A 15,274-nucleotide genomic window follows, 5' to 3' on the forward strand; every position below is an offset into this window, starting at 1 on the left:
TCAAAGGTCATCCCAAAGTTGAGCAGTTAAGTCTTTAGAAATAGAATATCTCTTTACGTGCTCTTCCACTGGGTTTGACTAGCGAGTCAGATAAGCAGAGCAAACGCTTCCCGAGGAAGACCAAGTGCCAAGGAAGGGCCTGATTTCACACCACCTGGTGGTCTGATCTTGTAGAAATGCCTCCCAGGTTAGGACTCCTAACACTCAGGGGTCACACTATTTCGGGCAACTGGAGGATCAGCATATCATGTCCTGTGGTGTATCTGATCTTTCTCTCTTAGAGCATTTTCTAAAGGAAGAGCCAAGGGCCTAGACTCTAATATGCCATATCTCATTAGAAAACACATGGATGGGGCTTTCTGTGCATCTCTTGGGAATTTTTCTGGGCATTCCCTCACGGTGGCAAGGGTCACCCATCTTAGCGTGAGGAACAGCATAGTGAATTCAAAGGCAAAAAAGGGGGTCTCCAAATAGCACTCACCGCCTTATTCTTTCCTTTGCCAGCAGAGCTCACGGGATTTCCCTTGGCATCTGTTGTCTTCCTGCCAAGTGAGGTTAAGGGCAGTGTGGACGTCTTCAGCTGATTGGCTGCCTGGTAGTTATTATTATTGTTCTGGTTGCCGCTGAGAGTCTCCATGATAGACCGGAAGGTTCCAAAAGGCCTTTTCAGTTGGTCCCCAGATTCACTACTCATGGAGGCCCTCTGGAGGGTCCTGCCTTTATCTCTCTCCTTCTCTCCATTTAGCTCAAGGCTACTTTGTTCCATCTGTACCACAGGCTCCTCAAAGGTAACTCTGAGTTTCAAGTTCTGGGAGGTCCGGCGCTTGGAAGATGGAGACTTGAGGGCACTCTTGGGGCTCATAGCCACTTTCTGGGCAACGGTGCTGTCAGGGCTGGGCTGAGTGGGGTCTCCAGAGGGCTGGCTTGGGGGAGTGGTCCCTGAGCCGGGACACTGGGATTCCAAGTCAGGTTCGCTGCTCTCTGAGGTGGGGGATGGGCTATGGCCATCCAGAGATTTGGAGGCCTTGATACCAAAAGGAAACCGACGTCCTGACGTCAAGGTGTGTTTCTTTATCATCAGGTGTAAGCTTTCTGCGCTGTCCACACTCTCCATACATCCCACAATGGGCTGCGGCCGGGGCCTGTCGGCCTTCCTTACAGGTGTGCTCTTGGGGTCCTCAGAGGTGTTGGAATCGGTGTCGGACTCACTCAGGGACCGCTGCATCAGCTGCCTCAGCCGAGCTAACTTCAGTTCCCTCTTCTCCACAGGGATCTTCTTGGAGTTTCTAGAGGAAGCCTGGGCATCTTGGAATTCCAAGGACAGCTTTTCCTGGGTGCAGACGCTCTCTGAGATATCCTTCCCCAGTAACTGGCGTAGGATCTTGTCAGAATCTTCGTCTTTTGCTTTGACCCTGGCCCGGCTGGATGCGGACAGGCTTCCGAGAACCTGAATCCCCTCTTGGACTCCAGGTTTGCTTTTGGCTACAGACTCATCATCTGCATCTGGAGATTTCCACTGGGACCTTCTGGAAGCCGGGGAGGATGGTGAACTGAAAGATGATGAAGAACATATGAGGGGATTTCCTCTCACTGATTTCCTTTACTGACACGAATGACTTACAACAAATCAACAGGACTGGAATAAGGATAATCCCTTAATGTCCACACAAACCAATCTCCAGAGTGGCAACTACAACCAGAGTATAGTAGTGCCTCATACCTAATGCCATGACGATAAATTTGTCTACTGCTTTGCTGTTTATACATCCATTTGGCACTAATTTCATCCATTATTCTCATCTTCAACAACCTTATGAACCTACATATCCATGTTCCCATTTTAAAAGATGAAGAAATAGAGTCTGGAAGAGTTTTAAAGATATCTTTTCTAAAAGTCCAAAAGAAGGCTCAGAGATTAAAGATAACTAAGCACTCTAACCACCCATGTTCCTAGTATTACCTGGGCGAAGAAAGGAGTGACTCTGATTTCTGGGCTTCTAGAAGTTGCTGGAGCTGGTTTTGCAATGTGACACGTTCCACTGTCTGTCTAGGAAAGACAAACGGAGCCGTGTGAGCTCTCTGATACATGGCCACTACTATAAATGAGTACTTATAAACTTTTTCATGATTATTTGCAATAAATTGCAACAAATCCCAAAGCCTCACACATGTGCGTATTTTTCATTTTGCAGTGCAGGAATTTTCCTAAGGACACTAGCAAGTACCCAAAAGGAGGCTTTTTATTCACATTAGAAAAAACTGTAAGTAACCTAAATGCTCATCAACAAGACTAAGTGAATAATTTAGTTATTTCCATAAGGGCAACTACTAAAATTGAGAATATATTTCAGTATCTATGACATAGAAAATGTTTCCCTAATATATGTGTATATATAAAGTACACACACACACACACAAAGTATAAAGTATGTATATAAAGTAAAAAAGGAAGTTACAAAATACTGTGTGTAGTGTAATACCATTTTAAAGAAATCTCTCTATATAACATACATAAATATATTACTTATAATATATATGCTTATATATATTATTTACTCTTTCTGAATTGTTTAAATCTTTAAAGTAATTGAATTAATTTAGTGATCAGAAAAGAGCAAAATAAAACAACACAACTATTTCCATATTGGTATTTTCTTACATGAAGGAAAACATGATATGGCAACACTCATTTTATTCTGGAAATAAGAGCATGTGAATGAGAGCGTGTTTTAAATTTAAGAAAATCAGTTAAAAGCCATAGGTTACAGAAACTGCAATCTGTTTGGAAAGCATATTACTTGAGAACTTGAGAAAAATAAACCCAACTGATTCTGACTCCCAAAGAAGAGCACTGTTTACTAAACTCTGGTGTTAGTGTGGTGACCTCCCCGCTCCCTGTGAGATGTCTATTACATTCTAATCCCTAGAAATTGGGACTATGTTACCTTTTGTGGCAAAAGGGAATTAGCGTTGAGACAGAATCAAGATTTATAGGCTGATAGGAAAACAGGGAGATTATCCTGGATTATTATTATTAAGGGTTATCTAATCTAGTCACGAATCTTTAACAGTAAGGAGGAGGTAGAAGATGAGGTCAGAGCCACTCAGAGTGTAAAGACTTGATCTGTGGTTGCTGGCTCTGAAGATGAAGGAAGGTGTCATGAGTCAAGGAATGCAGTGGCCCCTAGGGACTGGCAATGACCCTTTGCTGCCAGCCAGCAAAAAAGGGGACCTCGGTCCTACAACCCCAAGGAACTGATTCTGCAACCAGACCCATCCTAGAGCCTCCAGAAAGGAATGTGACCCCTGGACACCTCAATTTTAATCTGGAGACCCATTCTGGTCTTTGGACCTGTAGAGCTGTAAGATGAATTTGTGTTGTTTTAAGCCGTTAGGTGTATTGTGATTTGTTATGGGAATAGAGAACTAATACAATTGGCATTAAAAATGGTAGGCCCTCTCATGAGCCAGGACATGGAACTAAATGAATGAGTTGCAAGTGTTTTATGTGTGGGTTTTTTGTTTTTGTTTTTGAGAGAGAGAGAGTGCAAGCACGTACACACAAGCATGTGGGAGGGGGGTAGTGGCAGAGGGAGAGAGAATCTTAAGCAGGTTCGGTGCCCAGTGAAAGCCCCAAAATGGGCTTGATGTCACGACCCTGAAATTATCACCCGAGCCTAAATCAAGAGTTGGACACCACTGAGCCACCCAGGTTCCCCGAGTTCTAAGTGTTCTTAAAATGACTGTCTGACCTTAGATCTGAGCTTGAGGAAGCCCATTGTTCTCCCTGCCAAGTGTCACTGCACATATCCAACAGCCATTGGCCACCTAAATCTAATTCCGTGAGATCAGACTGGGATGACACCCTTCCATCTCTCCAAGCACCCTGTTTTTCAGACATGGTTAGTCTTAGTCCTAACATTTCATCCCTAAGACAAGAAACATCTGTAATTTCAATTTGTCTCATTCATTCTGTGACTCACCTACTTTTCCCTAAAGGTCAGATAATAAATATTTTAGGCTTGTGAGTCACACGGTCTGTGTCATAACTACTCAACTCTGCTTTTCTAGCATGAGATCAACTCTGCACAGTAAGTAAATGAATGTGTGTGTGGCTGGGTTCCAATAAAACTTTACTTACAAAAACAGACAATGGGCTGGATTTGGCCCATAGTCTACAGTTGGTTAACCCTTAGTCTAAAGAAAGAAAAAAAACAAAAGTACCTAAGAACGTTCTACTTTTCCCACTTTGCAAGCTGGTATTGCAAGTCAAGTTTTTAAGAACAATAGCGAGGGGCTAAAGTGGATGAAGCAAGATTACGGTCTACTCTTAAAGGGTTTGTTAGGTGTCAAATTGAATTATGGTATAGTTAAGAAAACTATTTGGGGGTGATTGGGTTGACTGAGGGTTGAAATTCCAAGTATGAATGGGGGGGAAAAAAAAAGGACTCTACTCTCTAGATTCTAAAGAAGCCCTCAGCAAGGACTGCCCAGTTTTAAATACATAATCATGTGAAATATTAATATACAAAAGTTTATGAAATGTGAGAACATATATGGACATATGCCATGCTGGGACCATTGTGAACCAAGCCACACCAGCTGGGGGGCTAAAATGGCAGAAATTTATTGTCTCACAGTTCTGAAGGCTGGAAGTCTGAGTCCGAGGGGTTGGCAGTGTTGGTGTCCTCTGAGGGCTGAGATGGAGGCTGCTTCCTGATTCTCTTCTTGTTTCTGATGGTTTGCTGGAGATCTCTGGCTTGTAGATTCATCACTCTGATCATTGACCTCATGCTCACACGGTGTTCTCCCTGTGTGTGTCTGCCTCCATAGCTAAATTCCCCCCCTTTTTTTCAAAGATTGATTGATTGATTGATTTAAGAGAGAGAGAGAGAGAGATCACAGAGTGAGAGGGAGAGGGACAAGCAGACTTGCCGCTGAGCGGAGAGCCTGACACAGGGCTCGATCCTCGAACCCTGAGATCATGACTTGAGTCGAAGGCAGATGCTTCAGTGACTGATCACCCCCATGTGTCCCTAAATTTCCCCCTTGCGTGACAACGCCAGTGATACTGGATTTGGGCACACCCTCATGACCTCATTTTAACTTGACTCCTTCTGTAAAGACCCCATCTCCGAATAAGCGGATATTCTGAGGTACGAGGGGTTAGGACTCTACCCTATTTTTTCGGGGTCAGGGGGATGGCACAATTCAACCTGTAATATCTAGACTTGTACATCAGGATTTCTAACAGAGCTGAAGGTTGTCACTTTTTAAATAGCAATTACGTTTATTCACTGCAAAGAGTTAGTAAAGGTATTCTGGTAGGAAAAGGCACTCAGGACCGTCTCCAACTCAGAATTTTGGACTGGAAAAACTCATGGTTCTCACCCCTCCTCCTGCACTTTTCAGTGCTGGTGGGGGTGGGGGAGCCCTGGAGCCTAAAGGGCACAGGCTATGGTGGCCATACTCAGTGGACTTCGCTGTTAACTTCTAGTTCAGCCCGTCTCACCGAGGCACACAGTAAGTAAAAGACCGGGGTCTGCAGCCTAACCTCTCATATTTTATCTTGTCACTGGCCTAACCGTAACTGTCTACAGCATTCAGCCTCGGAGACAACGGAAGAACTGTTATCTATTAGCGTACATGTGCATTTTATTCTGGGCCCATCAACAGAGAGGACAGCCAAGACCCTGACCTTGAAGAGTTCACCAGTAAAGAGTTATGGCTCATGAACAGCTCACAGACTCCACGATACAGGCCTGAGGAGAGTGTTTTGAGATCTTCCCTCTGAGTATGAATCTTAGGGGAAAAGAAAAAAAACCATTCTATTGGACTGTTTTAAAGTTCCTCTGAATGGATATGTCCATACACTTCCCGGTGGGGGAGGGATGTTTCTACAACATTTCTGGAAGGGTATTAGGCAATATCTATGCACAGTTTAAATACATATGCCCCGTGTTTTAGCAATTCGCATTCTAGGAACTTAACCTTAGAAATACTTACACATGCACGTAAAAATATACACACGAGTGTGATTGCTTTGGAAAGGCAACTTACTGAGTTGTGAGTTTGTATTTTCCCTTCAGTTGCTCTAAGTCCTTGAAGCTCATTTAACGCACCTGCCCCAGGGGAGTTTTGTGTAACTGGGCAGAGGACGCTTGGAGGGAACCCTTTTAATATTTAATTTTTAAACCTTATTTGTATCTAGTAAAATCCTAACCAGCTCATTAAAGTGCGTACTCTAGTAGGGGGAGGTTGGGAGGGGACAGAGACTTGGCCTATGGGGCAAGAGGGCGGAAGTGGACAGAGGAAGGCTTGTCCCAGCTTAGAGAAGAGCTGGAGGGTATAAGGACTTGTCATACTGCCGCATGATCAGTGAAGGCCCCCAGCCATCATAGGTCTCTTTTCAAGAGGAAAAAGAGTATTTTCATTTTTTTTTAATTTTCTAAGATTCCGTTTATTTACTTGAGAGAGAGAGAGAGCGTGAGAGAGATCATGAGCAGGGGGGAGGGGTAGAGGGAGAAGCAGGCTCCTGGGATCATGACCTGAGCCGAAGGCAGATGCTTAACTGACTGAGCCACCCAGGTGCCCAATAAAGAATATATTTTAAAATAATTTAAAACACTATTTTGCCTCTAACGTCTAATTTTTTGGGTGTATTCTCATAATCTGTCTACGTGACTTGGAATACTGAGTGGGATCGTTGGTGAATCCCTCCTCATCATGGCAACTGTACTTTGGCTGGTATGTTTGCCAAGGGCTGACCTTAGAGCTCCCAGAAGGTGTCAACTCCTTGTTCTTTGGACTCCTAGTGACCTACCTGATGGCTTCTCCTCTGTCCCCCGTCATCAGGCGTATCATGACAACCTCCCAGAAATGCTCCCTGACCTCTCTGTACGCAACGGCTACCAGTTTGATAATCTCATCAAGAACAGAACAGACTCCGTCGAGACCAAGACAGAACATCACGCTGACCGAATGCTATTTTACATCCCAAGGACTCATGAATCATAAATTTACTGGTGATAGTTGTTGGATGATTCCCCCAATATACATTTTTCATTAGAAAACCTGGGAAACTAGCCCATGTCTATTTTTTTTTTCCCCACTCTCTCGGGCTTCTTATGATTTCCTAGAATGTAAAGGACAGAAGTTTGGGGAGGATGCATGTGTGTGCTTAAGTCATGGGGCCATGAACTGTGCACGTGGAGAGAGACTGTCTCATCCAACTCAGAGTCCACACACATGCAACAGACCCTGTCCTACCAATTGCAGCCCTCCTGGGAGGAGCTGGCTGTGAGGGGCAGAGCTGTCTCACACCCCACTCACGGAGTGTGCTCTGCACTTTCTTCTTGGGGGACTAGCCTATTCCCACTGCATGGATGCTGCCTGGCAGGACTTGGGATGGAAGAGGAAGACAAGACGGGCAGAAGGGTAGGAATTCTCTAGACAACTGGCATGTGGGCAGCTCACCAGGGCAGCAGGCTCAAACCTCAGCCAGGTGAGGACCAGCCCACTCAGTTCGCAGGGAAAGGATGGGCCACTTACTCCTTCAGCTGTTTGGTTAGCTTCACCACCTGAGACGCCAGCGACATGCAGGTCTCCACCACCACCAGGTATCGGGAGCACAGCGTGTGCCCATGGCGCTCGGCGCTCTGGGACGGCTTTTCCCCTGCGTGGTTCTGCATGGTGACATTTGCTCCATATTCAACCAATGTCTGTGGGAACACGCAGAGGCATGGGATTGTTATGAGACCTCCCCGGCAACCTTTTGTACGGATGGGAAGAGAAAGGTGAGTGAAACATTTCCTGCCAGTCCCATACCAGTTACCAGAGCCCATGGCAGGGTGTGGAAGGGGGCAAATGGTATCACCACATACAGAAGAGAGCCTCTGGGGAGCTTGTAGGAGTTGGTATCAGATACCTGCCTCAGAGCCCACACACATGCAACAGACCCCATCCTACCAATGGCACCCAGCCTGGTGGGAGCTGGCTGTGAGGGGCAGAGCCGGCTGCTGTACTGAGAGGGCTATCTCCCGAGCAGGCAGTGGCTAGGTGGGCTGATTTGTCCCTTTCAGTGGGTGGGCCCATAAAGTTGGGGACAGCTGTGAGGAGACAGTGGGATGGATTTTGTTTCCCTGTTCCTATTTGCTCGGAAAGCCTATGTAGTCTGTCGCTGAGCCTACCCCGTCAGAAATAAAAAAAGAACTGAAGAGAAGTGACCTGTAGGGGCTGTGTGGGGAGCAGCCCGCACTCCCACCATGTGTCTGGCAAGGATATGACCCAGGAATTGAGGAGACATCATAGAAGGGGGCTTGGGGTGAGCTTGCTATCACCCAACTACGGAAGGAGAGGGTTCTCCGGCAGCAAGAGTAGTGGGTGTGACAGGTGGGGGGACTGTGTGGGAGGAGGAGGATGTGAAGCCAGGGTGAGAGTTCCCAAGTCAGGTATCAGAGGGGAGGCTCCAGAGAGCTCCCTAAAGACCTTACCTGTTATCGCACCCAGCAGAGAGTCAGCACAGAAGCCTGCCACAGAGGACATTAGTGGCCCACCACAGTGAGCCAGAGAAGCCATGACCACTTTCACAGACAGTGCCATGACCTTTGCCAGGTAAGCAAAGAGATAGGTAACTTTTCTCCCCACCCTCCTCCTTGTCTCCAACACTGTGCCCAGCAGAGGGAGGGGAAACGGGGTTAAGGTGAGGTGTACAAAGCCAGTCATGGCTCCATCCTCAGGTGTGTCCTTTGAACCCTGAGTCTAATCTGGGTTGGAGAGGAGAACACTTTGATTCCAAAGTAACACCGAGATTTTAAACTGGTTTAGAGTAAATGTTAAGTCACAAGCAAGCAGAAAGCTATGGAATCTGGCCAAGGCATCGTTAAAAGAAGAGAGACTTAATGGACCACGGCTGACATCATTAATTAAAAAAAAATCAAAATTCTTTTCTAGTTATACTGTGGTGACATGAGATGCCACAAAAAGCTGTTACATCAATATTAATCAGCTACCACAATCTAACAAATCCTTTGACACTATCAAGATGAGACCGACCTCTGGGTTTATATTAGTCAAAGGTACTGTTGCTCCCAAAATTAACACTCGAGATTTTTAAATTCCTAGATTTTGCTTAAACTCAGAAGTCACAAGGGGCTTCATCTCCTTCTGGTTTACAGCCACTCACCGTGAAAGTCCAAGTTACTCCTTATGGGAGTGGCACTGCTGATCACCTCAGCCCAGAGCGCCCATGGCCTCCCCAGAATGTCCTTGTCAACACTCACTCCCTTGACTCTGGCCTCTGCCATCTTCCTCCCAGAGTTTCCTAGATTCGGTCTCTGCCTCCCCTCAAAAGGGCCCTTGGTCACCTCCTGTTCTGCCCTTAGTCTCTCTGTGTCTTTCCTTTTTAAAAAAATCTCACACCCAGTGGATAGACCCGCTTCCAAGATCATCCAAGTTTCCACAGGCACTGTATCGACTGCCAAAAATATCATTTGTGTTAAGTGGAGAGATGAATGGCCCGAAAGCACAGACAGCCTCTCTTCGCATATAAAAGAAAAATAACCGAAATCTCAAACAGAATTAGTGCTATCAGCTGGTTTTCTTTGGCTTTCAGTCACTTATTAGCTGATAAAAAAAAAAAAAAAAGTTCAAGACTATTAAATATTAGAGTGTTTTGTTAAATGGAAAAAAATTGAAGTTTTCGGTTATGTTCAATTATTTTTCCTCCACAAAAAGTCAGGCTACTTCTTTCATCTTTTGTAGATCCTGGTAACAATTTAAATTTCTCTTTTTTCTCGGCCCTGAGTTCTCATCACTGCTTTTCCAACATTGTGCCTTAAATGAAAAGATGCACACGTTGCCAGCATTAGTGGGGAAATTTCCAGACACGTGGAATATTTCCTATCAACTTCGTTCTCCAAAGGGCAGACGCTCTAGGGAGCATTCTGCTATTACCTCTGTTTTTTGCTTTTATTAGTTTCTTGCCTTCCATGCCTACAGCTTTTCCAGATCCTCTCCAGTCCCTTCTACCTTTCTAAGCAACTGGTTCTCACTGCCCGATTTTCTTTTTGGATACAATCTACTTTACACATAGCAGGACATCAGTAAGCTCCTGTTAAATCAGCATGCTGCGTTGCAATAAAAGAAATACCATATAATAAGGCAACAAGAGATGCTGTTTTCTTAGAGTTGCTGTATACACATAGCTTATTCTGAACTGCGTGAACTCCATGAGGTAAAAGCACTTCTTTCCTGCCTTCAGCTGTACTTGGTCAGTCAGGAATTTCCTACACCTCGGGCAGATGTGGGAACACATCCACAGATGCAGGTCACTTTCCGTGATAACAATGGTGTGGTTGGTCTGATGCGGGTAATGACGCACTCCTAAATCAAATTCCAGACCAAATCTAAACAAACTTCATTTCTGATGTATATAGCCTTTCCTTCCCTCACACTGTCACACTCCTCTTGCTCCCCCTCCTTCTCGTTGGTCACCTTCCCTCTTTGCTCTGTCACTCAGGGCCTTAACATTTTTTGAAGTCCAGGGATCTACCTGGTTTTTATAGTCACACGTGCCTCAAACTCCTGAGGACCCTGACTGGGCTTTTAGCCACATGCTATTACGAGGGCAGCACTGGGTTTGGCTCGGCTTCATGCACCAAAGCATTTGGCCGAGGGATGAGATTTCGAGTCCTCTTCTTATGGGAACTCCGAGTGCTCTAAGCAGCATGCGGCTGGCAGCCAGGGGCTGAACCTCCCCCACCCTTCTGTGGCTCTGCTCCCCAACCCTACACTCTTGCACACACAGACTATGGTAACACCTGTGAGGCAGGTAGGCATACAAGGGGGGGCCACCTGAGGCTGTTGGGTGGAGAGGCTGGCCACCCTGCTTAGCCTACCCACGGAATGAGGGGAGCAACGGTAATATCTGAGGCCTCCCTGTTTTTAGTTCTGGGGCTTTCTGAAGGCATTCGAGAAGCTCCGCCCTGCCCCACAGAAAGGGGAGAAATCACAGCCCTCCATCTCCGGTCTCTTTTGACATAACGCAACGCTCAACAGGAAACCCATAGGGCTCTTTAGGCTGAAGTTTCTGTGAGTTTCTGGAAAAATGAACCTATCAATGTAATTCCTTATGATCTACTACAACAGAAAAAGCTCACTTAATCCACACATGTCTTCCAGTAAACAATATTTCCGTTTTTTAGTTTCGTGACTTGATAAACTCATTTGTCTCCTCAAAGCAATGGGACTGTGTACCTGGATGCACCCGAGGAAGCCGTGCTGGGAGGCTACGTGGACGGCGCTGTTGCCATCTTGGTCCACTTCATCCAGGGAGATGCCCTGTTCTTGCATAAACTGAAGAAGCCAAAGAAGAATTTTTTCCTGCAAACACAAAGACAGCGGCAATTAATGGACTATCATGCAGCAAGTCTGAAATAAAGTCAGAGGAAAACAAAACTCTGATGTGGGAAGCTTGCATAGAACCAGGTTTATCTTAACAGCAGAAAATACCATTCCTCCTGAACTGAAAATCCATGCATCTCTCTGACTCAAAGTCCATGAAGGAGGAAAGCCCAGAGAATTTTAAGAGTGGGAAGTTCTGTCCGAACTAGTCTTGGTTTACTTAGTTATTCTTTAGATGTACAGTTGGTTTGTAGAACATTTGAGTACTTCTTCCAAGTGACACAGCTAGACAGGTGGAAAGCGGGACCAGAATCTAAGTCTTTCGAGGCCAAGGCAATTTTTGCTCCTTTGTTGTCCTGTCTTTAGGGTCCAGGAATATTATTACAAAACCTCAGGCATAAGAGAACCAGCTTCTCCTTTGAAGTTGATGACCATGCCTTGGTGATCCCAGACCTCCTGCAGTCAACAGGCTGACAGAGCTTAAGTGGCTGACTCTGAGATAACCTCACCGAGAGAAAACCAGGACCCTCCTGACTTCTCTGACCAGATGTCGGTGGGGTTTGAAAGGCAAAGGGTTCCCTTATTCCCTGCCAAATGGAGGGCATCCGATGATCTGAACGCAACCTTTCAAGAGCAAAGACATAGTGTGCTCAGCGTGTTGTCAAAATCCGTTTGCGTTCTACCCACTGAGTATTTTGTGGTATTTTCATGTTATGTTTGGCCTAAGGAGAAAGCAGGGGGATGGGATTTCACTGTTTTAAAATAGATGAATTAAGTATAATGTTAAAAAAACACGAGAGTGGTAAAAACAACAGCATGAAGTTTAGTGAGTGGAATTTGACATTTAAAAAGATGATCGTGTGTTTGAAATAGCCTTGAACCTCTCCTTTGCCTTGTAAAGGTTTTTTTCTTTTTTTCCAGTTACTTGCTCGGACTGGTCATGAACTTTTATACTTTTCTGGATTAGATTTGCCTTCACCTTCTGAACATGCCAACTAATCTGCTTAAGGAATGTTGGATAAAAACAGCCAACTCCTTTCATGGTTCGCCCTTTGCGGGGGGAGCCAGGCACTGTTTACGAAGGCGTTGGCAACATCAGGGACAGAACGAACATTCGCGCGTTGGCAACATCAGGGACAGAACGGACATTCGCGCCACTCTTTCAGGGGGAGCAAGCAGGGAGTAAGACCCCCCCCAAAGAACAAGAAGGGTAACATGCGGTCAATGCCTATTACCTACCAAGAAGGCACCCAGGGAACACAGGGTGAGAGTCAGCTGCAAAAGCAGACCCTGCAGAACATGAAACCCTCCAGGTCCCTGGAGAATGAGGCGGGGCAAAGGCTGGAGGCCAGGGCTGGGAGTGGGACTCTGGATCAGGGTTTGCTGATGCGCTTGTCCTCTTCTTCGGAGGCAAACCTGGGGAAAGTTGGGGCTGCTATTTGGACCAGAGTGGGTGGTGATGTATCCTATGTTCAAGGCAGACAACTTTCTTTTGGTTTCCTAATTGGGAAGGGGGAAATGGTATGACTTTGACTTGGAACCAGATGATTCTACTGTGGGATCTTAACTCCTTAAAAGATCTGGGTGAGTGGATGTTTCTTTGGATGAAAAACACAACCTACTCGTTTGAAGCTGATGGAGAAAATCTGGAAACAGCAAGAAGGCGGGTTGCCGTGACCCAGCGGGTGACAAGGACAGCCCTGCCACCTCAGTGGGTCGTTGTCAAGCCTGTGGTGACTTGGCTTGCTCTCTGATATTAATCATGGAATCTTAAAATTGCAGAGTGGGGGAAACTTGAGGGAATTATCCAATTCAAACACCCTTGTTTTACAAATCAGAAAGCCAAAGAAGACAAGTATGTATTCTCTGATGTCCTAGCTAGAAATGTTCCATATGTAACTGCTTGCAGGCATATTTTCACATTTTTCAGACTCAATTCATATCATAGTGGATAAGACTGTTTCACCTGAAAAGAAAATGACCTTTACTATTATTCACGGTGTGTTGACTTTTAGTAACAGGGTTGTAGAAAATAGAATACTACATTTCATAAGACTAGGAATTTTCTCTTTGTCAACATATGGGGAAGAATCTAGAGACCTGGACTTTACAGGGGCTTGAAAATCTGGGCAAACAGGCCAAGGTCTATATGAGGCCAAGAGCTGCTTTGGCTTGCGGCAGTCCTCCAAGTCAGGTTCAGTCCGGATTGCTCAATAACCTGCCTTATTTTCTTCTGAAGGCATGAAAAGCTCTTCTGGTAATTAAGGATCTTACCCAATTCATTATGCAACATTTATATAAAGGAAGAACCGTTATTCTACTGTTCCGAACAGGCACGTCTTCGCTGAGCCCCTCACATTCAGTTTTGTGTTCCATAGTGGGCAATTTACTTTAATAAGAAGAGAAGTAATCAGCCTGTTCACTGAGAAACCTCACAGAAACCAAAGATCTAGAATTCCTGGGTTCTGGTAAGAGCATACGTAGCATCCACTCTCAGAAAAATGAAGCTTTCTGCTCTGATTCTGGAGAACGTACCAGAAATCGACGGTCCTATAATTCAGACAGCGACTTATTTGAGAACTACCTAGAAAGGAGAACAAACAGAACTATCTTCTCCAACTAGGAAGGGCCTTATGAATGTGTATGTGTATTCAATATATATATATATATATATATTTATATGCAGTGAGGTCTACCTCTCTCCTTAGACATCCAGCGCTCTCTTCCTGGGCCTGTGTGGGCACGCACGCGTGTACATAAGGAAGATGCTCAGTGGAGAATGTAATTCCTGATTTTCATCTTCCCTTAAGTGTTGCTTTCAGAGAATAGCTGACGCAGTCACGTGGAGGGAGAAGCCCTTCTGTGTTAGTTCTGTTTAACAGAATGCCTCTCCAGCTTACCATTCTACCCATAGACCTACTCACTCACTGATATCTTAAATGTTCCTCTCTTGACTAAAAACTTCCCTCATGTCCTGGTTTCCTCTTCTGGGGGATGTTCTGCTCTTTGGGGAACCTGCTTTATTGGTGTTATTTTGTGTGTTCTTAAAGGCACTGAAGTTTGTTTAATGAGACAATTAATACAGGAAAATGAAATTTTCTGGACAAAGTCTAATAAAAACGTAACAGAAAAGAGGGCCTGAGGTTTATTACTGTCATCAATAGTCTCTACAGTTTTCGTTACAACCGTTAAGTCCTAAAGGAAGCAGATTTTTCTGCAATCGTATATCATCAAATCCAATACACCATCAATGGTATGATTCGGTCTGGTTTTTTGAGATGGCAAAGTATAGAAAAGTGGCCAGCCATAATTTCATGATGTTCTTTATTATAAGATAAAGGTAGACTCCAGAGATAGTAAAATGTGAAGGAAAAAAAAAAGTATATCGAAGTATTTCTTAAATTGATTAAGGCTTAAATATTTTTTGCCAAATTTCCCTTATGCTTTACTTATGGTGAAGTAAGTAAATTCAACAATCCTGATATCAATAAAAATGGGAAATTGGGAGACATCCAATAATCCTAAGAACCAATATTTATATCTACTACATGCCAGTAAGGGCAATGTTTCATGTGGTTTTTTTTCCACTTAGTCCCCGGAGCTGCCCAGTGAAGAAGGTTCTTTTATCTCCATGTTAGAGATGAGGAAACTGAGGTGCAGAAAGAGCTTTTCTTCTTTAAAAATAAATAAATAAATAAATAAATAAATAAATGTCTCCAAGGCCACTGAGCTAATAAGTGGTAGGGTTAGGATTTGAACCCAGACACGGAGCTCGTGTTCTCCATGTCTCCGCTTGCTGTCTACTGAATGTGAATGTCCACAACCTGTTGCTCACTGACCTGTGACCCCTGATTCCACGACAGACACACTC

The 15,274-nt window shown here is 44.8% G+C and overlaps 1 protein-coding gene across 2 annotated transcripts in view; it reads right to left on the bottom strand.

The window, feature by feature from the left end:
* Positions 1–15,274, bottom strand: part of LOC111148324 (synuclein alpha interacting protein) — a 79,586-nt gene that overhangs the window by 11,517 nt on the left and 52,795 nt on the right. For both annotated transcript variants that reach the window (XM_022504828.1, XM_022504827.1), the window contains 4 exons: positions 11,257–11,382; positions 7,552–7,721; positions 1,961–2,047; positions 482–1,550 (listed from right to left, as the gene is read on the bottom strand). In XM_022504828.1, the coding sequence (XP_022360536.1) occupies positions 482–1,550; positions 1,961–2,047; positions 7,552–7,721; positions 11,257–11,382 (1,452 nt within the window). The remainder of the gene's footprint in view (positions 1–481; positions 1,551–1,960; positions 2,048–7,551; positions 7,722–11,256; positions 11,383–15,274) is intronic.

This window comes from Enhydra lutris, unplaced genomic scaffold (genome assembly GCF_002288905.1).
Source record: "Enhydra lutris kenyoni isolate GAN:26980312 unplaced genomic scaffold, ASM228890v2 scaffoldscaffold19, whole genome shotgun sequence".
Taxonomy (NCBI): Eukaryota; Metazoa; Chordata; class Mammalia; order Carnivora; family Mustelidae; genus Enhydra; species Enhydra lutris.